The sequence below is a fragment of the Genypterus blacodes genome, unplaced genomic scaffold (genome assembly GCF_046128005.1).
Source record: "Genypterus blacodes isolate CSIRO-AG114 ecotype Tasmania unplaced genomic scaffold, CSIRO-AGI_Gbla_v1 ptg000133l_1, whole genome shotgun sequence".
In the NCBI taxonomy this organism is placed as follows: Eukaryota; Metazoa; Chordata; class Actinopteri; order Ophidiiformes; family Ophidiidae; genus Genypterus; species Genypterus blacodes.
In genome coordinates, this window is record NW_027466935.1 from 7,320,059 (window position 1) to 7,344,939 (window position 24,881).

At 48.1% G+C, this 24,881-nt stretch overlaps 1 protein-coding gene across 5 annotated transcripts in view; it reads right to left on the reverse strand.

Moving 5' to 3' along the window:
* strbp (spermatid perinuclear RNA binding protein) overlaps positions 1-24,881 on the reverse strand; it is a 58,892-nt gene continuing 34,011 nt past the window's right edge. For 4 of the 5 annotated variants that reach the window (XM_076163799.1, XM_076163803.1, XM_076163800.1 and 1 more), the window contains 17 exons: positions 21,115-21,332; positions 14,526-14,788; positions 14,169-14,340; positions 12,368-12,629; positions 9,469-9,605; positions 8,668-8,763; positions 8,369-8,480; positions 7,587-7,684; positions 6,735-6,840; positions 6,255-6,338; positions 5,495-5,703; positions 4,718-4,870; positions 4,491-4,625; positions 3,837-3,977; positions 3,317-3,446; positions 3,091-3,144; positions 1-604 (listed from right to left, as the gene is read on the reverse strand). In XM_076163799.1, coding sequence (XP_076019914.1) covers positions 528-604; positions 3,091-3,144; positions 3,317-3,446; positions 3,837-3,977; positions 4,491-4,625; positions 4,718-4,870; positions 5,495-5,703; positions 6,255-6,338; positions 6,735-6,840; positions 7,587-7,684; positions 8,369-8,480; positions 8,668-8,763; positions 9,469-9,605; positions 12,368-12,629; positions 14,169-14,340; positions 14,526-14,788; positions 21,115-21,117 — 2,232 coding nt within the window. In that variant the 5' untranslated portion in view covers positions 21,118-21,332 and the 3' untranslated portion in view covers positions 1-527. The remainder of the gene's footprint in view (positions 605-3,090; positions 3,145-3,316; positions 3,447-3,836; positions 3,978-4,490; positions 4,626-4,717; positions 4,871-5,494; positions 5,704-6,254; positions 6,339-6,734; positions 6,841-7,586; positions 7,685-8,368; positions 8,481-8,667; positions 8,764-9,468; positions 9,606-12,367; positions 12,630-14,168; positions 14,341-14,525; positions 14,789-21,114; positions 21,333-24,881) is intronic. The other variant, XM_076163804.1, reaches the window with a different exon arrangement.

A 24,881-nucleotide genomic window follows, 5' to 3' on the forward strand; every position in this document is an offset into this window, starting at 1 on the left:
TAAAACTTTATTTATTTGTCCACAATCTGAATTTATTCCTATACATCCTTCACACAGCGTACATTATTATTTATACAGAGAATGTATGGGTTGTGTGTGTGTGTGTGTATGTGTGCATGTGTGTGTGTGTGTGTGTGTGTGTGTGTGTGTGTGTGTGTGTGTGTGTGTGTGTGTGTGTGTGCGTGTGTGTCAAATTGCAAAGCCTATCCTCTTCCTAGAAAAGAACAAACACAATAACAAAAGGCTGATATATAATTTAGACTCATAGAATGAGGTAACAATTCACAGTAGAAATCCTTCAAGTTTTTGTTTATCTCTTAAGAACCCAAACCTGCAGTATGTTTCTCTTTCATAATCATGAGAGTTTTTGGAAAATAAAATCATAAAAAGCGATTAAAAAAACAAATATTCAGCTTGAGTCCTGAAATCCTCTCCCGGTCACTGATATTGCAGAAAGAAATGAAAAAAATGTCCCTTCTAGAAAAGAAAATGAAGTTTGGGTGCGTTTGGTTTGTGTTTCCCCTGCTCTAAAAGAAGTGGTAGTGGGGGACGGGGTAGGCGGGCATTTTCATGACAGGCAACAGAAGCATTCTCTTGGGCAAACCTAGAGGGGAGACATGAGAAGAGTACAGCTCTGCGTGAGTCCAGGGTAACACACAACCAAGTGCTTACGGCGCTAAACACTACGCTACAGGCACGTCCAGCACACACACACAGACGCACACACCTACACGGGCACAGACAAGACGCAGCCCCGATGCTACACAGTGCGTGAGAACAGGCGGGTTAGAAGAATCAAGAGAGAAGGAGGAAGCAAGACGGATTCAGAATGATAAAGGGGGAAGGTTTGTAGGTGTGTGTGTGTGTAGTGAACCCAGTAACAAATGCCTGACGCTGTTCGTCATCAACAACGCTCAAAGCAGCAACAGGAGCCACAGCGAAGCCAAGCAGCAGCACAAGAACACATAAAGGAACTGTACAAACATTTCTATGCTCCATTTTCTCCTCTCAGACTGAGATGTGCGCTCCTACAAACCATCAAAGTGTAAGCTGGCAGATGTGCAAAAACAGATGTGAACTTCACTCCTATTTGAGATCTTCCTCTGTTTGTTATTTGACTATCATCATTTCACAAGGCGCTCCTGTCAGTATAGCAAAGCTAGCAGTTCTATTTGGGTATTATCTTTGCACGGCTCCTGAAAATCATGAAATTCTGTAAAGTCATTGCTTTATTGCTTTTAGATTTCCTTACAGAAACTTACTACTTTCATATTACATCCGCCTTAAGTCAACTGAATTGCGCAAATCTGTGTTGGTAGCTGGTGAACATGAATCCAGGGGTTAACAGGGAGACAAAACAACAAACGAACCCTTCAGGTGATGACGCACGCTGAGCTTTTAGTTTCTCTTTCAAACAAAGTGAACCCACTTTGACCACCTGCCTACTTGTGTGAGAAAGTCCAGAGTCAGACTCGTCACCCACCGAGCTTGTTTGGCCTGAACCGATGAGTAACGGGGCAGAGGTACCAACAGTTTATGCTCAGTTACCTGAAACGGCGTGTTTACAGAAGGATGAATCGCTGAGGTAACACGTAACAACATTTGCCAGGGAGACATGTATTCCTGAACATGTCAACAAATGCTGAGTCTATTCCAACATATGAAAGTGAAGATATGCCAAGTAAACGGACAAACTAACACACGCTTCATGCTCAGGATTGAGGGGATCTCACAGGGCTTTAAAGGTCCACCCGGGGCCCCCAGACCAGGTTTTGCTCCCCGCACATAAGACCCTTTCAAAACCTCCAACTCCACGTGTGCACACACTCCACAAAGACAAGTCTGTGGGGGCGAAGGCGTGTGCGAGCGTGACACAGACGGGAGACGACAGGGAGTTAATTATGCACCGACGCTTCTGTGTGCGGAGGGATTTGATACGGCGGAGGAGCCGTCGCTGAGGACACTCGGACATAAATGGAACTAAACTGTTTTCGACAAATTCCACCTGGATTTCATTTCCACACACACACGCGCGATGTTATTAAGTTGTTATTGCGTTTTCCATCAAGGGGTGATACTTAGAGCGTAGGCCTTTAGTGACAAAGTCAGAAAAAGGAGAAGAAAATGCAAATGAGCGCAAAAGTAGTAGTAGCAAGATTCCATTTTCTAATATTGTAATATTGTCAGTATGGTTCCCTTCTTTCACTTGCTGTTAAATATTTAAAACAAATCTTGAAAAACTACAAAAATCCTCAAATACTGAGCCCTGTGCTTCACTTTTTTCTTTCTCCATCACACACACATACACACACCTACACCCACACACACAGGTGAACCGGTTTGAGCCATGGGGAGGTGGAAATCCCTCGGCAGCATTAATGGGACAGCAGCACCGCAGAGGCAAAGCTAGGCCGCCTGTTCCCTCTAAAATAACAGCGGGGGGAAAGCCGGAAGAGTCACACTATGCTAATCTGAAGAGAGATGATGATGATGATGGTGGCAGCTTCCAGGTTTAATTTAGCTGTGGTGAGACACTGCTGCTCCGTCTCGCAGGGGTTCTATTCTTAACAACGTGGATTCAAGACATGTGAAGGGTGGGGAGGAATGTATGCAAAGGTGTGTGTGTGGGTGTGAGAGTGCGTGTGTGTGTGTTCCTGTGATTGTTAGAAAGAAACCAAAAGGTTCAGACAGAAAAACGCAGCTTTACCGACACAGTCAAAGTCCAATATAAGAGATGAAGGCGTGGCACAAAGTAGATTAAGACAAAACGAGCGGTGAGTGCGAGATTAGAGGAAGCTGAGCAAGATTTCATCAAAACTCGCGAGAAGATTGGTTTGATTAGGCATGAAATACAGCGGCTAGGTCTAAAACCTGGATTCAGGCTGATTAGTTTGGAGTTGATTAGTTTAGACTTTAGAGTAAAGAGGGGAGGACACGGAGGAAGAGCGATGAACAGATCATTGTGCCCTGACACACTGAGCGGAGGTCAGTTTGTCGCTCAGCAGTTATGGCCGTTTGACCAGTTGAGGAGACAATGTGCACAGAGGGATGAAGGCGATGAGAAGGAGAGAACAGAGGAGAGGCACGTACCATAAGCGGGAGCAGCTGCTGCAGCCGGGCTGTAACCGTACGGCGTCCCGAAACCTGAGGGGGGGATGGAACATCTTCAGTACATTTACAAGCGTGTGTGTGTGTGTGTGTGTGTGTTTGTACTTTTAACAATATTCCGATTCTGATTCTGGACAAAGCCAGCGTCCACCCTGACACACACACCCGTCAAACACACACATTCTGAGGCTGAAGGTCGGCTCAGTACCTGGTGTGACGTATCCTGGGGCGGCCGCGCTGACGAAGGCCCCTCTGGCCAGCGCTGCTCTCCCTCTCCCTCTGGCTACCTGAGCGGCGACTGCTGAGGCTGCGGCGGCGGCGGCCAGAGCGCTTTTAGTCTGCAACCCACACACACACACACACACACACACACACACACACACACACACACACACAGAACATCACATCAATGCTTGCACTTAATAGAAGCACACATCATTTGTACACAATAATGCAGAGGAGCCAAGCGCGTTGTCTTTGTTACTCAGCCTTGAGGCGTGGGAGAGTGTTGAGCTGACAACTGATAACAAACATTGATCTGATCGGACACCGGTTCAACACAGAGAGTCATTGATGACTGATAGGACACAGGCCGACCGTATAACCTACAGGCTGACCGACACCATAATGATCACCAAAGATATAGCAATGAACTTTAAATCACTTTTCTAAACCGATCAACAACAAAAATATCAAAGTGTGTGTGTGTGTGTGTATGTGTGACCCACCTGAGGCAAAATCTTCTTCTTCTTGTTTGCAGCTGCGTTGGGTCCAGAGAAGAGTTTCTCCAGGGCTGCCAGAGCTGCGCTGGCCTTTGCTACCTTTTTGTTGGGGCCTGCCCCACGAAACTTCTGCCCATCGACATCCACCTGACAAGCACGCATACACACGCACACACGCAAACATATAAAAGGAGAGAAATTTGTGCCGTGCCATCATTTTCCCATCCATATTCATGCAGTTATCCATGTGTGCCGATCCATTAGTCTGTAAAGTAAAGCGTGGGATATTCATGGTTTATGTGCTCTGTCAAAGCTCTCACACACACACAAATGAAAATGTTGGCCAGGCCCGTGTGTGTGTCAGTCATGGGTAAGTCAGCGTCTGGGTGAACAGGGCTTGTTTAACGCTGTCCTGATGTCAAACGGGCCTGCTAATCAATCTGCAGAGTGACGGAGCATTGAACCATGAAGGAAAACAAAACTCCCAGAGTGCTGCAGGAACCGAGCTCGCTGATCGACTCCACCACTGATCAGCCTGTTTGTCAATGTGTTTGTGTGTGTGTGTGTGTACAGGCGTGTGTGTCAAGCTTCCATGTCAAGCTGTGCATTTATTTACACCTTTGTCTCGATGTTTGTGTGTAAGCTTTGTGAGTCTCTGACCTCCATAACAAAGCGTTTGTCGTGGCTGCCTCCGCTCTCTGAGATGAGATCGTATTTGAGGCCTCGTCTCTTCTCGTTGAGCTCCATGACGGGATTCTTTCCGCTTGCCGTGAGTATGGGACCCTGAGTTCGCACCTGAAGGGTCGGAACAAAAGATTTGAAAATCACTTTGTTATCAAATAACGTCGTACAAATGTTTAGCTCCGTTCCCGTTTCTCAATCGTCACCTCCAGCGTGTTGGAACTGTCTGAGGAGTGTGTTGGGTTATTGCTCGTGTGTGAGGACGTCTCGCTCTTGCCCTCGCCGTCCGACTTCTCGTCTGAACTCATGGGGTCCAGGTCCGAGTCGAAGCCCGTGGGGTAGCCCATCGCCTGGAGAACCTGGAGAAGCAAGATGATGATGATGACATTTTTCACCGTAAAAAAATGTCAAAAATGGATTGAATTTCACATCTTAAAACTAATTAAGATGACATCATTCATAATAGAAGTCTTAATTAAAAAAGCAGGACTCCTTTCACAAAGGAAGAGGAGATTGACACGTTTGAAGCGAGATAGTGGATTGTGAGAGAGAGAGAGAGAGACTGAAGGCGAGAAAGAGAGATCAAAAGGTGAGAGTGTGCAAAGGGAAGAAAGCAAGTGAGACAGAAAGAGAAAGAGAATGGAAAGATATGGAGAGAGCCCTTTTAAGGGAATGGAGCGGATTATCCAAGCTCTGTGTTCGGGAGGGCCTCTTTGTTCACAAGCAATTTGGGATTACATGGATTTGCCCACCTACATAACCTCTCTCTCTCGCTGCCTCTTTCACGCACACACACACACACACACACACACACACACACACACACACACACACACACACACACACACACACACACACACACACACACACACACACACACACACACACACACACACACACACACACACACACACACACACACACACACACACACACACGAACGCCAATGATCCACACGTCTTCCCTGTTTTCTTGGCTCTCACCTTGACGGCCACGTGCAACTTGGCAGTCTTCTTGGACGACCCCGACGCCTCGTGAATGGTTCCGTCCAGGTCCACGGACATGGTGAATACCGGCGCGTGAACCGGGCCCGACTGGGACAGCAGGCGGTACTGCAGCCCCGGCCGGATCTGGTTCAACCGCATCAGGGCGTTCATTGGCTGGTTGGAGTCTATGGCTTTACTGTCCAGGACTGGAGCACAGGGAAACAAGGGAGAGAGAGAGAGGTTAGAGCGAGGAATGAAGCAGAATAGAGCGGGTGAGGGCAAATACTTGATTAAACAGATCAATAAATCGCCTCTACCAAAGCTTTTCAGCCTATTATTTTTGGAGATAAATAAAGCTGCCTCTCCATTTTCTTTCCTTTTCAATCCCTCCCCATCCGTTTGCCAATAGCCAAACATGCCTCCCTGCCTCCGTTAATCACGGCGCTTCTTCTCCTCGTATGAAGAAGGAGCCGGCGACGGTTGGGTGGCCTGCTAAAACGCTGGCAATCCATACTATTGATCTGCCTTCTACGGATGGATGGACAGCGGGAGGGAATCGGGCAGCGAGGAGGGAGGGGAGGGAGGAATAAAGAAGCAAATAGAGACCAGGAAGGAGAGGAGGGACCTTGTCGTCTGATGTCGATTTCTGTACACTTCTTTTAGATCCCATCTTTTTAGAAGATGAATATAATTTGTTTTGTTGCCAGTGTCGTTCTAAACGTTAATGGTCGCGTCGCCCCGTCCCCCCCAACAGTACCTTTCCTTAAATTCCTCTTCATCTTCTTGATGAGGTCTTTGTCGTCCATGGCTCCGTCCTCGTACGGCCTCTTCAGACCTAGGCCTCCAGAGAGACAACAGAGAAGAGACACACACACTTTCACTTTTCCTTCAATCCCTTTATTTGCAAAATCTCTCGTATCTTTTCCCCAACAGTAGCACTAATGAGCCATTGTAGTACATAGATGTAGACAAACCTGACGATCGTTCTGCACATTAAGGAAGAGTGTAGCACTACATATATGATCTGAGCAGCTGGCGAGCCCAGCGCACACAGAGCCTCGCTGTCTGCTGCGGGGCGCAAACTACAAACATTGGCATCTTTAGTTAATGAGGACAAAGTTCTCTGAGACGCCTTGTGCATTTTTTTGGCAGTGGGGGGGGGGACCCTCTCTTCTACGAGGATGAAGGTGTTCACAGAATGGCAGGGAGAGAGACGGGTGGACAGACAGGTACTCACCTTCTTTATCAGACCAGGGATATTTCTGTGAGGGTTTATTGGACGGAAGAGGTTCCATCTCCAACACTTTGTAGATCTGCCCGAAAGCCATGAGCCTGAGAGCGTGCTGTTTAACACACACACACACACACACACACACACACACACAGAAATGTCAACAAAATAAAACACACACTGCCATCTGTGTATGCTCCCCAACATGCTAAATTGTGTCCCTATCAGGCTCAACGCACAGAACAACACGACAGGATGTTTGTACACATGTCACGTTATCGTTCCCCATCTATCAGAGACGAACCGGTCACTTTGCTAATATAAATACATTAGGGAGTAGGAGAGTTTCAGGTATTCATGAGGCTCTGTATGTGTGTGTGTCTCATTGACAGAGCGGCTCTCCCTCTCTCCTATCTGCTCTTGTATCTGCTCCAACACAATTATTCCCAATTGACATTCCAGCCTCGTCCAGGCTGCCTTCAAAAGGAAAACGGACGGCGAGATCCGCTAAGCCACGCGGCTTAGAGGCTGTCCTGCTGGAGCCAAGTGTGTGAATGTGCAGGAAGTGACACACACATCTACTGTCCTGGGGGGGGTATCAGAGATGGATGTGTGGCGAGCAATGATAATAGTTTTGCGACATCGATCATTAAGATGCAGCGCCGCACGTTATCTGCGTATGTGGAGATTGTGAGGGGACGGGGTGGTGATGGAGGTCTTCCTCTCAGTGCAAGTGACAGATCAGGACAAGAAGAACAAGTGGCTGATAACAGCTGCGCCTTTATGTTGTGTGTGTGTGTGTGTGTGTGTGTGTGTGTGTGTGTGTGTGTGTGTGTGTGTGTGTGTGTGTGTGTGTACCTGTGCCTTGTATGTAATAGCCTCAGCCTGCTGGTCGGTCATGTTGGCTAGTGTGTTTGTTGGCTGTTTCTCGCATGGATCGTGTAAACCTGGGCCACCTAGTGAGGAAACAGAAGATAGACACACACACACACAGACACAGACAGACAGACACACACACACACAGCACCATTTAATTAGTCATGACGCATATTCCCGCTGACAATGAAAACCGTCCACAGCAGCACAGCAGAAATGAGAACAATCTGACGGCTTGGATCTTCTGTTTTAATTACTGTGCGTTGAATAGAAATCTTTCCGTCAGCGTTGCTCGCTTTCTACCAGCCTGATTAAACTGGGGTCATTTTTGCTTGTATTTAGTAAAACGTCCATGCAGGCTGCTCTCCTCTTCCTCCCACACGCATCCTAAAAACTTATTGCTTGCAAATCCAGGAGTTTAAATATAGCACATACAGTAAGCCGAACTCTCGCTGGACTGCACACGCCAAATGTAGCTGTGGACGCTTGTGGAGCCGACGTGTATTTATAGAATTGAAGATAATCAACTTTTTTTACTCTGCGTAAACAGAAACGAAGCCCTTTTGTGACAGCCTGCCCCCGCTGTGATGAGTTAGGATTCTGCCTTATTACAGAACACACGGTAGAATCTTCTCCACAGAATTTTTTGCACATTCACATCCAACGGATACAAACGTTCTTCTACAAAAACACAAATGCCTCCCCGGTGCATCTTAAATAACTAAACGGCAGCATATTCACGGCTGCATCCATCCCGCTTATACCTGGTAGCAGGATGCCCGAGGCCAAACACTCCATGACCCGACGCAAAGCCTCTCCCGCCCCGAGTGGTCTGTTGCAGGTGGCAATGGCCTTTTCACAGATGAGCTCCAGGGGCTGCAGAGACACAGACACACACACACGGTGTAAACAAACACACACTAGCTTAATTGCACAAAATGTACAAAAACTCAAGAGAGGTCAGAGTTGTTCCATGGCAGACTGGGCGTGTCTTTGTGCTGTTTAATGGCGATTCAGACAGAGAGGGGTGGAGAAGCAAACACGACGCCGTGGAAAGACTCACCCATCCCTTCAGAGGCTCCCAGACAGGGTGTCTATTGCACATGTCTCTAAGAATCCTGAGAACGATGACGCAGGACTTGAGCCCGTTTACTCGAGCCTGAGTGAGGCAGAGAGAGAGAGAGAGAGAGAGAGAGAGAGAGAGAGAGAGAGAGAAAGAGAGAGAGAGAGAGAGGAGGGAGCAAACGAGTGCAGAGAGAGCACATCAACCTGAGTCACAAACGAGCAATTGTCTCTGATTGTGCACGGAAATAAAATCTCTGTAAACTGAAGCCACTCCACTTTACTTTCAAACTCATTTTCTACATTTTCTTATTTTTGTTTTGCGTCCAACTGCTTTGTTAAGCTCAGTTTGACGCTGTGCAGTCATATTTCATCAGTAAAAAGTAAAAATATGGATGTGGGGGGAGGAGACAGATGGGGAAGGGAGGGAGGGGAGGAAGGGGAGGGGTGGAGGGAGGGGAGGGGAGATCCAGGGGAGGCATCGACATACACAGCAGGCAGGTTCATATCATAGCCAAAAATAAAAACAAAACAAGGATCAACCATTGCTTTTGTAGCCTTACAATGCCAATGAGTGTATCTGTAACACATGTGGAATAGGGTGTGATGTATAGCAGGAATGGTGTGATGAGTATTTTGCGTTTCATAATCACATAATTGCATTAAAGAGGTGTAACGTCCCACACGTGTTTAGTATAAACAGTGCGGGAATGATAATCACGTGTGTGTGTGTTCACTGTGGCTTAACCGTCAGGCTACAATGAGCATTGGGCGGGAAGACAGGAAGTGAGTGGGTGCCGACCTGGAACCACTTGGCGTGTCGCAGCGCTGCCAGGGCCAACAGACATCTGTGTCTATCCAGCACCTCCCCCTCCTCCTCCTTCTCATCCTCCTCCTCCTCCTCCTCAGCCTCCACTCTCTGCGCAGCAGCACCCAACACTGCCACAAAACAATAACAACCCAATATAGAGAACGTGAAACACACACACGTCTGGCCGACTGCGTGTGTTCAACTTCTGCGTGTGTGTGGATGGACGCAAGCGCACGTTGATGAGCGTGCGGCTGAGTGCATACATACACACGTGCATGGATATTTGGTACATACAAGGCGCTTTTCATGCCCTAAAGTCGTTTCTCTCCTCGTGGAAAGTGCTCAGATCTGTGATGAATGCGTGTACACACACACACACACACACACACACGCACACACGCACACACGCAGACACACACACCGAGAGGCTTTCTCACTCTTAAAATGGTGTGCGAGTCTCAACACCGCAACGTGCCTTAACGTGTGTTCAAAATGTGTTAACTGCAACACATTTTGACAACAAGTGACAGATAGGTGTTGGAAATCACACACACTCACTGTTCCAACTGTGATTTAAGGAGTTAGCATCCATCCGGTTCTGTGAAATGCAGAGCAACTTGATTCACGAGGGGACAGACGACTTTGTGGGATAAAGAGCCCCCCCAAGACATACACCAATCAAATACGTGAGGGGTGTTTGATTTATGCGGGCGTGTGGGAGTGTATTATTAGGATACATCCACTCGGCTCATACTGCCCAGCAACGTAAATCAAACTCTCCTTATGTATTTAAAGAGGACTTCTTTTATTTTGATCCAGTCTGCACCAGGCAGGAGTCAAAATAGGAGTTTGGCTTTCTTTGGGATTACTTAAGGTGCGCTTGATTTCACCGGCTCATGGAAAACGGTGCAGAGGAAGTCATTCGACACCCTTGTCAGGGCAAATACAAAAATCAAGCGCTCCTAAAGTAGAACTGAAAAGAAACAAAAACCTGAGATTTGTTTTGACCCGGTCTGAGACAAACACAACAGAGGAGGGATCAAGGCAGGGTTCAGTCAGAGCGCTGTGGTCGCTAAAAAGAGGGGAGCTATCGTATGTTTATATACATGAGCGTTTGATTGACACCACCCGACACACCGGGTGGAGTTACAGCACTGGCACAAACTCCCCGGTGTGTAAGATGAGCTGAATCACACGCCGCTGTACATGAATGGTTTTAGTGTGGTTATGTGGGGGTTATTTATTATGAGTGGGACATTCTGGAAGTGGAAATAAAGCACACTAAAGAGAACCTCTGGGTTGCTATGGAAACTCAACTAGGTAAACACTCTCTCATCCATCTCCCATGGCGAGTAAGTCCCTCCATCGGGGCGCCGCCCCCGTGAAATGTCAATTGTGTTTCTTTGTATCCGTATCCCTGAACTCACCTCACCACTGCAGTGTGATGATTCCTCTAATATATAGGGTGTGTGTGTGTGTGTGTGTAATGGCGTATCTCTTGGCGTGTGAGTGTGGCCCCAGCTGCACCTCTCCTCCTCCTCCCTCTGCATTCTTTATTTATCATGCCCTCCTCCTGTGTCCCTGACATTTCCTTTCTCTCCATCTTGTTCCTGTTTATGAAATTCCCCTCTGCAGCGTTTTCCCTCTAATTCGCCGCCTTCCACCGCTCAACGCGTTCAGCTGTGGACTAATCGGAGTGCAATCACACGCCGACGTACTACATGAATGTTTACCCTTTATCTAATCTCACGTAGTCTTGTTGAATGTATTAAATCAAACCCAGAACACTGATACACATGATGACAGATTGGGCTTAAAATTACCAGACACATTTATAAATCAATTGATCAGCATTGATTGCCTGGTATTAAATAAAAAAGGATTGATTGAAGCATCCTGCACACACAGCAAAGTGAGTGAATTTAAAGTGCCAAAGTCGTGGTTGTTCAAATACGTCTCGTGTAATTATTTGGAGCAGATGAGAGCAAAACGATGGTGAACAGCTGTGTGTTATTAGCAGCTATACTGGTAATGCGGTGACAGACAAATCAGCCCCATTGTTATTCATGCCTGTGTGTGTGTGTGTCTATGCCCGTGTTAATGTGTAAAGGTATTAGTCTCTGCCTTTAAAGATTTGTCAGCTCTGTCACAAACACACACACACACCAGCACGCCTCCCTCCGCTCCGGGCGGCAGAGGAATTCTAAACAATTAGACACATCGTGTGAGATACGACTTTGTCTTTGAGACAGGTGTCCTGACCTGCCGGGGACAAAAATATGACTGTGTGTGTGCGCATAACTTCTCCCTCTTGACTGTTGAGTGTGTGCCTGTGTGTGTCATGAGTGACTTGCATGTGGCTTGACGTACAGCTAACCTTGGTGCCATCTCTCATCTCTCTGGGAGACCCGCCTGTCTGCTTGGACAGGGGCCAAATGATGGATGGGCAGCTCGCCACTGCTCGGTTATTGATTTCTCTGGCCTAGTGGCCTCGCAAACTCCCTCCCACCTCCCACAACAAATTACACGCCGTCCCTGCCCAGCTCAGGGACTCACTGCCACCCGTGGAAACAGGGGGAAAGGAGAGAGAAGCTATTACCCAGACTGAACATCGAGCGGTTTGTGTCTTAGCGCAATGTAAACTGTTGGGCCTTCATCGTGTAGCAGCATCACTAAAGCAGCTCAAGCGCCTTGTGAAGCCACAACATGGGGCCCATTAAGGCAACACGGCTCCGTAATATAGAAGATACATACATTCAGATCACATGATTGTATAATCAAGAGCAAATGTTGGCAGAGAAACTGTATCACATTTAATCTATTAAACTAAAACAGAGCAAAGATCCCAAAGCCTGAATGAACGTAAACACATATGAGAAGTAATTACTACCTGGCCCATTTTTCTTCTCCTGCTCCTCCTCCTCCTCTTCCCCCTCCTCATCTCTGTCCTCCACCTCCTGCTGCTCGGCGTCCTCCTCCTCCTCCTCCTCCTCCTCTTCCTCTTCCTCCTCCTCCCCGTCCTCTTCCTCCTCCCTCATGGCAGGCGAGGTGAGCGTGATCTTCAGCGTGAGTTTGGGCTCCGTGGCCGTTTGCACCAAGATGGCGGCGTCGGGCGGGGAGATCGTGACCTCGTATTTCTCCTCTGTCAGCTTCTGCCGCGTGCCAGACAAGAGACATAAACGTGTGTGAGGTCACAGGCCAAGGTCGCAACACGCATTTGAACAGATGAAGAGGAAGGAGAAGAGGCTAAAAGCGTGACATGAAACAGACTTCTATACGCCTGAACACAGATGAGCCTCCAACCCTCAGCTGGCCTTTCTCACAGGTCAGAGAAAAAATATTCAAAAGTCTAAATGACCTTTAAATTCCAAACAAGCCCTACAAAGGTATGTTACTGTAAATCACCATGGCGATAACGACAGTCACGCCGCTGCATAATGCATTTCCCTGACAGATTAGGAGGAAACGATAAATCAGGGCTGAAAAAAACACAAACTAATCCGCGATGTGAATTCCAGTCATGTTGTAATGATGACCTGTGTGTGTGTGTGTGTGTGTGTGTGTGTGCCTGTCTCAGCCTCACACATCCATTTGTGAAATCTTGCGTTATTGCCTCATGTGTATTAACCAAATCCCTTTGTGAAAGAGTATGTGTGTGCTTGTATGCGTGTGTGCGTGTGTGTGTGTGTGAGAGAGAGAGAGAGAGGGAGAGACGTAAATGTGCATGTATACATTTCTGCAACTTTGGCTACAACAACCACCAACAAATCAAAAACACATCCTGTAGATTCACATACAAAAAGCACATAAGGTCACATTACTACGCATCTTGAATAAACAGGATGTGCGCTACAGGAGTGTGTGTGTGTGTGTGTGTGTGTGTGTGCAAATATTGGTGTCACCAATACTGCAGCTCTCACTGGAGGAAGCAGACAGGCTATGAGGAAGCGTTTGTGTACAAAGTGTGGTGTTTTTACACGTTTATGTGGTTGCTTTTTGTTGCATTTGGCATCGCTGCTCCTTCTCTTGCTCCCTTTGCCAGGTAAGCTGACTCAATGTTTGTGAGTGTGTGTGTGTGTGTGTGTGAACGCGTGTGTGTGCCCAGTGTGCGTGTGTGTGTGTATTTCCGACAGTGCTTAAGTGAGCAGCAAGTCACAGAGGGCTCCATCTACGTTCCATTTGTCCCTGATGGGGAAATTCGGCATCTCTGGTCAGTCGGCCAGGGCATGAGATTACAACACTACACACACCCACACACTGAAAACACACACCCTGTTCCTCTCATGACCGTTAAAGGGAATGAGCAGAGGCGCGGGTAAGGACTTAAATCCCTCTCAGCAATAACATGTAAGTCCTGCAGTCTTTAGTGGTCTTTAGGTCCTTTTCACCTCCAATCGTACAAAAGTAGCACCCGAGGAAAATGGCTGCTGCTAGGCGACACAGTCATTATAGAAACACACATATACAAGACCTCAGACCTGCGTTTAGCTTTTATTGTTGAGAGCATTACTTCCATGTTTACGCTGCTGAAATTGAATTGAACATGAAATCTCCCAGAAAATACACAATCAGTGACCTATTCAGACATCATTTCCTCTGAAATTATTACATTTTGTATCTTTGTGCATACGTGTGTGTGTGTGTGTGTGTGTGTGTGTGTGTGTGTGTGTGTGTGTGTGTGTGTTACTAACCTGTATCTGCGCGGGCAGATTTTGACAGACTGTATCCAGCAGTGTCTGTGTGGGTTTGTCTCTACACAGCAGCACCAGCTCCAAGTCCATGTCCCCTTTGATCAGAAGACCCTTCGCCACCAGGCCGATCCTCATCACGCCACACAGCCCGCCGCCACCGCCGCCAGGCTCTCTGTGTGGACAAACATGCGCTTTGTCACGTCAAGGAAACAAATAAGATTGTTTAAGATGGATGTTCTAGGAGCCAATCCTGTTCCTGTTTAGTGGCGGTGAACGCCTGTAAAACTTCCTCTGTCTGCACAATCGGACCCATGTCAGAGTGGCGCCTGGTCACGTCACACCGTGACCTCCCCTCACCTGTAGCCGTCACTGGAATCCTCCGCTTCATTGCCGGGGTCGTCACCCGGGTCGTCCTCCTCTGTGCTTTCTGTTTTTTCTCTGTTGAACTGTGAGCGCGCCTCGCCGCTGCTCTGATCCAGCCGGTTCGAGACGTGTTTGAGGGCGCACTCCACGGTGGACACCAGCGTCTGGACGGCTTCCAGGTCGTGGGAGGACGGGTAGATGGTGGAGTGTTTTGCCATGACGTGGCGGTCATCGTTGCTGAAGGAACGGAAGGACCTCTGGCAGGGAGAGAGGGACATAACGAGGGCAGATATAGATTTATGGGTGACTTAACACAAGCTGCTAAAAGAAAGCGTTTATCCATGAAACTCCTCCTTTTCCACAGCAATGATACCACTGGAGAGGCAAATTCAACAGATTGAGCTCTAATCCATCAAAATGAGCACTGCTCTCCCACTGGGAGCTAAATTCTGTCGATCACACACACACACACACACACACACACACAGAATAATTTGTAATAAAACACACAGATATGTGCCGACAAAAATACCAAACGGCTTAAAACTAATTAAAGGCAAACACAAACAGGTCACTGGACTGCCAAACAGATGACACCATCACGGCCGTGTGTGTGTGAGTGTGTGTTATTGGAACAGGATGTGCGTGTTTTTATTGGCAAGAGTCGCGCTGAATGACACCGACCCGCACCCAGCCCTCAAAAATTAATCCCCTCGTAACTTAGACGAGGAGGCAGGAGGCTCAGGTGGGAGAGAGCCGGGGGGGAGGGAGGGAGGGTGAAAGGGGGAGGGGGAGGGAAATTGAAAGGAAATAGGCGACCCAGGGAAAGAAAAGAATGGAGGAGAGGGCGAGCGAAGGGAAGGCGCGGAGAGGAAAGATGAATTCAAAGAGGTGGAGGAAGGAGAGCAGGTGTTAAGTGGGGCTTTGGGGAGTCACACTGTGTGGTTAATGCAGCCCAGATGGGTCCCTGCGCCTCCGTGCATTCACGTGAAACTACCTGGTAAATTGCACTTCAACCCGCCGACATCTTCTCAAGCGGCACAGCCAGCGATTACTAATGTGGCGATATGTTCAGGGAAAAAAAGAAAAAGGCTGTTGGCTTTAAGAAGGCTGTGAATACAAACAAACCCCATTAGAGTTTGAAGAGGAGGGAATTGAAGTGGCTCTGACAGGCAAGAGGTCAAAGTTCATCCATAGGAAAGTTGTGTCGATGCCCACAAAAACACATCTACATTATCTGGGTCAATCGAACAATGTTTCAACGCCAACCATAGCGTGTGTGTGTGTGTGTTTGTATGTATATGTGTGTGTGTGTGTGTGTGTGTGTGTGTGTGTGTGTATGTGTGTGTGTGTGTGTGTGTGTGATGTTTAATGGCTGATAACAGCAGAATTTCTGTTGTGCATTAAATTGCATGGCAGCTTTGATGTTTCACACATTACATCACCTTATTTTTTCTTCCCGCCTTGAACACCATTTTGCTTTGTTAGGCTTTTTATTCTGTCCTTCACTTCACACACACAAGCACAATCACATACACACTCACACAGATAGGAGAGGAGAGAGATGACCTTTTTCAAGTAGTATGACGATGGCACCTTGAGCAATACTCTCAATCTCCTAGAATCCCAAAGGGAAGACACACACATAGGCACACACACACACACAGCTCATCCCATTCCTAATCAAACTGGTGACATTCTCTACCAGTGTGAGCGGATTCAGTCATTAACAGAAGAGGGGAGCAGCTCTTACTCTCAGCACACACACACACACACACACACACGCACACACGCACACACGCGCACACACACACACACACACACACACACACACACACACACACACACACACACACACACACACACACACACACACACACGTGCGCGCGTGCGGTGAAGATCGATTGCGATTCTGTTCAAAGCGAGGGCAGGAAGTGAGTTTGGGGATTGTGGAACATTTTATTTTCTTCAGGCTCGTTGGTTCTCTGTGCCGCTTTGCCACAGATGAATGAATGCGCCTCTTCCTCTTATAGAAAAATGTTATCTTTTGTATTAAGCTGTCAGGAATTATAGAGAAAACACCCGAGGGTGTGTGTGTGTGTGTGTGTGTGATGGCAGCTCAGCGTGTGTGTGCCCGTGCGTGTGTACAGCGATGCGTGTGTCTTTATCTTGCACGTGCCCTCTCAGAGCGGTGTTTAACAGACTAACGGTCGCTATTTTATGAGCCGTTGCTAATGGGAACTTCTGCGGCCATAAACCACAGCGAGAGGAGTGTGTATTAGTGTGTGTGTGTGTATGTTTGTGAGCGTGTGTCGGTATTACTGCACCGCGGGGGGAGTTGTTGCCTGATCGCCATGTAAATCAGACTAGTTAAGGCCAACTCACTGACAGGAATCAAGCCCTCAGGCCAGAGCGCGCGCGGATACGATTGCAGACGTTTGCTCGAATAACGCCACGCGATACGTGAGTTGCTGTAGCTAACGCAGAAGACGCAACAGGACGAAGCGCTGACTGCAGTACGAACAGATGCATACGGGATTTAGTGTGCTAAAGAGAGCAGGAGGCTGGGATTAGTTACATCGTTGAGACTAAATGTCACGCCCCGTCTTCCCTCTTGTAGCTTCCTGTGTGACCGACTCCCCACCTGCAGCAGACATGACACACACTGCTTCATACGCACAAGAGGAGTGCAAGTTTCACAGCTGATTTAATGAATTTCATTACAATTGAGACCTCACTCTCCCTCTCTCTCGCCCCGTCGCTTCTCCTTGATATGCAAACGCTAGTCCACGGAGAGCTGACTCAGGCTTTTTCACCTCAGGCGTCGCCGCGTTACGTCTCACCTGTGCCGGCCTCGCTTGTGCAATAAAATACGTTTTTGCCGCGGGATACTTCAGCTGGTTTCACCGTTTGCTGTGGGATCTCCGGGAAAACGCCGGCGTGAAATCAGGTCGCAGCCGTTTGATGTGAGCTGTTTTGAAACGGCTTACTTCTAAATCCAGATTGCTTTAATCTCGACAGGAGAGGCAGCGGTACAATGGTTTGGTATGTCAACTCTCCTTTTCTCTCACACACACACACACACACACACACACACACACACACACACACACACACACACACACACACACACACACACACACACACACACACACACACACACACACACACACACACACACACACACACACACACACACACACACACGCACACACACAAAATCTGTTAGAGACAGCTGTGGCCGTCCTTGAGTTCCCCTCCTGGCTGCAGCGTGTATGAGTGCGTGTAAAATAAATCATAAATGAAGGCAAAGGCACAAAGGGTAATAAATAAATCTAATCCAGATCAGATTTTTTGATATCACGATGTAACGACTTCAGAGGAGTAAAGAAAACTTTTCATCTTTGCTGCATTACGTGGTCCGTATATCAACAAACAGTAATGGATGCAGACGTCTTTCTAGCAACAAAGGAGTCGCACACAGCCACAGAGACAACGTCTGTGTGTGTCTGTGTGTGTCTGTGTGTGTCTGTGTGTGTGCGTTCATATGCCGGTGCCTCCTGGTGCTTTTAGACCACACACACTTACCAATTACACTCCATTTCACGCTTGGCTAAGGCCGTCCAGCGCGCAGGCCGGCGTTACATAAGAACATCACGCACTTACTAATACGGCCTGTAAGAAAGCAGCAGCAAAATCCACATCAGTGTGTGTGTCTTTGTGTCTCATCCTGTCTCATCAGCTAGACATGATGTGACCCAATGCCAAGGACGAGACACACTGGAAAGAGGTCTTGTGCGTGTGTGTGTGTCCTGACTATAAAAGGCTGCTCGTGTGTTAAAGTGTTGTGAAGGAGAGAAAGAATAAGAGCTGATGGAGAAGCAGTGAGAGAGGGAGTGGAGAAAGCAAACAAAGGTGAATTTTGAAACATTGAAACAAGCCGAACACGAAACGAACGAGGAAGTGATTTGCTTAATGCAATTATTTGGCAACATTTGCAAAAGAAAACAGGAACAACAGCGAGCGTCTGTGTAACTGACAGACGAGCAGGAGGACGACAAATACCCGCAAACTCCGGGAGCAGACTTTACAGCCGAGTTTGGAGTTGGTCTAAGGTAGTGAAATGTGTGAAGGCACAGAACAACAATGGCCACCGAACGCTGGGATGGGGCAGGACACACGAAGAAGAACAAGGGGAGCGAGGAGAGGCGGAGGAGGAGAAAATGGGTCAAGAGCCAAAAACTGATGGCGACGCTTAAGAAATAATAAACTAACCTGCTCCTCCTCTCAGTGAGGCTGGCATTAAAAATTCATCTTGTGATTTATCTGCAGGCCTGCCTCACTGCAGGGCCCTGTGTTACTGTGCCACCTCTCGCTGTCTGTTACACACACACACACTGAAACACACACACACACACACAGAAACACACACACACACACACACACACACACACACACACACACACACACACACACACACACACACACACACACACACACACACACACACACACACACACACACACACACAGGGGAGAGAGATGCTCTGGCAGAAGTGCACTCGAGGAGCTCTTCCTTTCACGCTTCTTATTTCATTGTCTTCAGGGTAAAAAAAACACAAAAAGAGATGACACACACTGTCCATCACGAGCCGGAACTCAACACACACACACACACACACACACAGGGATAATATACGAGCAACAACAGGAACTATAAAAACACAACGCTGCCATACATTTTAAGTAAAGGTCACTGCTGCGTTGCGACGCTCCCAGCCTGTCCTGCCCCGTGAGCGATGTCGCCCCGCCAGTGCAACCTGACACGCCCTCCTCTCCAGACCACACTACCCAGGCTGCTTTGCGACCCGGAGGACGGCGCGGTTGCTTTATCGGCACTCTTTGCCCCCGCCGTGGTAATAAGTCGGCGCGGTTTAAAAGGTTTATGGCACCGACGATAAAACATTATGATCCGTCCGCTAAGAGCGCACGAGCTGACATTGCACTGTTCAGGGGGGCGGGGCGGAGGGGGCGGGGCATATTAAGATGAGGTATGATATATGTTTAAAATTGTCACATGTCCCCTGCAGTGCTCGTTCTAATAGAATAATAAAAAGCCTTCAACATCTGGATGTGTAAGCCTGTAATTTTAAAATCACCAAAGCTGCAATTTCCTTAAAACACAAATCCTGACAAACCAAAATTCCACTCCACATAAAGGTGCAGAGTTATAATGGAAGTGTTGGATACGGCTTCGTAAGACGAGGTGTAACATTGTCTTACCAAAGAAAAGTGAAATACAAATGTATAAACCCGTGCGTGAAGCTGCTGTAGGCGCGTTTGACATTTACAAGCAAATTGGCAAGAAGGTAAGAATGAATATGATTATATACATTATGTATAAGACAACAAAACATCCAGTCGCACTTCCAAACGGAGATGACTTGACGCGTAAACGCCGGCTGCCATAACAAACCGCTGAGAATCCAATCAAACGCTTTTGACATTTTCACTAAAGGCGCGTCGTAAGGGACTGAGGTAGGAAAATGGCAGCGTGACAGCAGAGATGGTGCCGGCGTGGACAAACGCAGGGTCGGTGTGTGCGGAGAAGGAGAACTAAACAGGAGTCAATACAGAGGCAGGTTGTGCGAGTGACACCGTCGCCAAGGTCACTTGCAGAAGTGCTGCATCAACATAATTCAAGACTAATCACAGGACTGTATTTTTGCAGACCACACACACACACGCGCACACACACACACTCTACCCTCATTACCCTGAGTTATTTATGAGCTCAACCATGTGCTCGTGTTCTGCAATATCCAACCTCAGCATCCTGAGCAACGTCTCTCTCTCTCTCTCTCTCTCTCTCTCTCTCTCTCTCTCTCTCTCTCTCTCTCTCTCTCTCTCCTCTCTCTCTCTCTCTCTCTCTCTCTCTCTCTCTCTCTCTCTCTCTCTCTCCTCTCTCTCTCTCTCTCTCTCTCTCTCTCTCTCTCTCTCTCTCTCTCTCTCTCTCTCTCTCTCTCTCTCTCTCTCTCTCTCTCTCTCTCTCTCTCTCCTCCAGACTCCCTCCCTCCACATCCTCTTGCTCTACTTTTAATAATTCATGCTCTCCTCTGCTCCCCCTTGAGGCGGCGCTCTCCTTCTCACCGGCCCGCGTTGTTAATCAATCCCTCGTCTGTCGCTACCCTCCGGTTCCAGCCATTCCTCCTCTCCCACATTCTCCTCCTCTCATCCGTCTCTCAGTCATGTTCCACTCAGCCGGCGACAATCAAACATTACGGAATGATGCTTAATTTTTCTCTTAAGCGCCTTTCTCTCCGCCTCTTCTTTCCCCAGTAATAACCTGTACACTCGAAACACGGGCAGCAGGTCTCTCTCTCTCTTCTCCCATTCGCTCTCTCACAGACACACACACACACACACACACGCTGTTATCAGATTGAACTCTCACACCCTTCAGTCTAGAGGGTGTTTCGTTTCCCTCCCCTATTGTAGATAATCCACCGGGCTCCATGTGCCACACACACACACACACACAGTATATATATATATATACACAGTATGTACAGAGTGTGTATTACCATGGCTGCAGGAGGCGTGGCCACGGCTTGTCCGTTTCCGTGTGACGCCCGACCTCTGGGGTTGCCGGGCGCGTGGTGGTGGTGGAGGGGGAGGGGGTGGGGGTGGGGGGGATGGGGTGGGCACTCGCGAGGTTATCGGTCAGGACGTTGCTGTTGAGCTGTTTGTGCTCCTCATGTGCTCCTCTGACACTCTGACCGCCACTTTATGAGAGCCAATCCTTCAAGAGAGAGAGAGAGAGAGAGAGAGAGAGAGAGAAAGAGAGGATGGGTTAAAACACAGTCCACTTTCCAACTTTATAAATATCTAAACAAATAACTTGATACATTACAATAACAGATAACGGAGATCCAACAGAATCACTGATCAGACATGTGAGCACAGTTACACACACACACACACACACACATATATATTCATTCATTCATATTACATGACCTGGCAGGGGTCTGAGGGGAAGAGCGCCGTTACACAAACATGAACTTGTTTACATAGACTGGGTTACACACTTACCCTACGCCCTTCACACACACACACACACACACACACACACACACACACACACACATCGGGGACACTGTACTGTACTGTACTCGCACTACAATACTTACTGCTCTATTAATATTTAGGAGGGGTTTTGTGGCTGTGGTAATTTGGTTTAAGCTCTAAAAAAAAGATATTACAAACTAAAACTGGTTTGTGGACAAAATATTTGAGGAAAAACAAACTTTGGGGGTTTGTGTTCCACATTTAAAACTCTTAGACAAACAATCTAGAGACGAAGAGACAGCGGGGAAACAAAACACACACTCTCTTCTCACAATCTTTTCAAACTCATTGCGGCTGAAACGTCAAACTTTAAGCTCTTTCTTCTTTTATTGTCGTTATTCCAACGTTGAAGCATCGTGGCTCATCAAGGCGGCCCCTCTCTCCTTCCAGCCTGACACACTCATTAATTCAGTGGTAGTCCATTGTTTGGTCTTAACCTCATTATGCTCCTCCAGGCTGCTTGTGATGAGATTGCGCATTTTTGCAAAACAGTGAACTACTACTACTTCTACACACACACACACACACACACACACACACACACACACACACACAGAAGCCTTTACTTCAAGTTCACTTAAGGGCTCTGTGCAGTAAACTAAATGTCTACTGTTGCAAGGAAAACACGGGCGACTTTTATCAGCGCCGAGCGAGCCGGGGTGAACAGATACACAACGATGCCATTCACAACGCGGAATGTCAACAGCAGGGCCACTGACGGTGCGCAGACACATCTGGCCACACTCAAACAGCAGCCGTGACATTTATAGAAGCCGTGCACGCTTCTCTGTGTGTGTGTGTGTCCATGCTAGAGTGTATACGTATGATCCGATTGCCCGACATTCCCCCCGGCTTCCAGAGTCTGGCCTGTAGGTGTGGGAATATGCGAGAGCTTCGTTACGGGGTTTGATAGGGAAGGAAGCAGGTGAATGTACACATCCGTCTCTACAAACACACACCAGATTGTGTGTGTGTGTGTATCGTGTCTCTCTGTTCGATTGATTCAGTTATCTCCGGTCTACGCAGAGCTCGACCTCCCGTGTCAAACTTTGCCGTAACATTTCATCGTCTCCTCGGTGCAGAGTGGAGTCCAGATACGTGAAGGCTTCCACCTGACAGATAAGATAAAGGCCCGCCGGCTGCCCGTCTCTCCCCGGAGGAGAGCCGCTGGCAGATTACACAGCACAGACGCTCCGCCACGCTTAGCAAAAAGCTTAGTGGGACCCGGGGAGAGCAAATAGAGTGGAGAGAGGGGAGAGAGAGAGACGGGGAGAGAATGAAGAGACGTGGAGATGAGCGAGAGGGGTCGAGGGAGGTGAAGACCACAAATATGAGCAGAGGAGAAGATACAAAGAGGGGGGAAGCGTTGGGACAGCGAGTCGGACCCCGGGGCGAACAGAGCCGACCGGCGGCTTCTCCTCATTTTCTCTGTGGCTTCTTCCACACTGAGCCTCTGGCTGCTGGCCTGGAACACTGACAATTACCCACTCGACACACACACACACACACACACACACCTGGCACTGAGAGCGTTTCCCTGCTTGCTGCTGCACAGCCAACACTCGCGCTCCGTGCTGGAGGGGGGATACATTCTCTTCCAACATGGTTTGGCCACTTAGGCGCACACGCACACACACACACACACACACACACCCAGGGAGCACGACAGCAAAGTGCCAGTCCCCATTCCTTTCTCATTACGAGAGCAATTTGATGAGAAACACCAGCGCCTGTCTCCTGTCGTGTGCATCGTCGTTATCCTTTTCCATTTCATTTAATTAAAACCAAGAGTGTCTGGGTGAAAGACGATACAATAAATCAAAAGACGGGGGAATATCCGCAGCGCTTTAAAAAGAATTAATAATGGAAAGGCCACGGTGTTCAGACTAACACACAGCCTACACACATGCATCTCCCCTGTCCCTTGGTCTCCTGCTGGGATTGTGGGTTACTTAGGCGACCGCGTTGCCACATGCATGAGCTCTGTTCCGCCTGCGTCTGCATGTTTGTTCCAAACCCTCTGGTGGCTCGGGCTCACGCTGAGCAATTATGACACCTCTCCCATGTCTTTCTGTGTCCGTCCTCCTCTTTCCTCTTCGTCTCCTTGGCCACTTGTCTCTCTCTCTTGCATCCATCTTGGCGGGTCGTTTGGTGCGCGATTGTGTGCGTTTCGAAAACGGAAAGGAAAACGAAAACGGCACCGCCTCATTAACACTGGAGACAGCTCTTGCACATAACACACATACACACAGGCGTGCGCACACACACACACACACACACACACGCCTCTATCTGCTTCTAAATTTATTGAATAAATTCCTCTGTATGACTTATGCATGGGGGAAACACACACACACACACACACACCTGTGCTCACCAGGAGGAGGTGATTACGTTACCATTTGCCCCTGAAAGAAAGTGGCAGAGGATAAGAAATGAGGGATGGAAAGTGATAGAAAGGTAGAAGAGAGACGGCAAAGCGTCAGAGGATTTGCTTTGGACGACGCCGGTTGGCAATTCACACCTTTCTCTTCCTATGACCGTCACACGAGACGGGCGGCGGATGAGACGGAGCGGAGGGAGGATGAAAGGCGGCGGAGGACGTGCTAATGAGTGCTGGAGGAGGGGAGGGACTTCCAAAATGGATTCCCCCTGTAGAGTTCCTGTTACCTGCTCAGTGTCGCCATCAGACGCGTTAAAAACCCCCTGAAAACGCTGGGATGTTAGTTTGAAATGACTCTTGAAACAAACGTCTTGTCCGCTGATGAATGGCTGGAGGAGGAATGAAACATTATTGTCCATGACTTTCTAAAATGAATATCTCACGGAACTTTCTGAAACGATGAATTTTAAAAAGCACCGTAATGTTCTGTAAGCATGAAAGCCTCAGCGCATCCCGGGGGTCTAAAGGTGACTCAGCCTGAAGTCATTCCACCGCTCAACCTTCATACCGTCCTGCTTAATGAATATATACAGCATGCATATATATGACACCTTGGGGCCTGCGGCTCTGGGTCGCCTCCTGCCGCCGCAGTGAAACGATGAGAGTGATCCTCAAACACAGGAGACGCTGAGCTGATTCATTTTGCCCGAGCTTAGATAAATCTAGTTTACGTCTCCCCTGCTGCTCGTTGTTTTCCCTTCCCTCCGTGTGCTGCGGTCTTTTGCATGCTGCATACTTATAACTGTGCATTTGTGACGATGACGCTCACTGGTTACT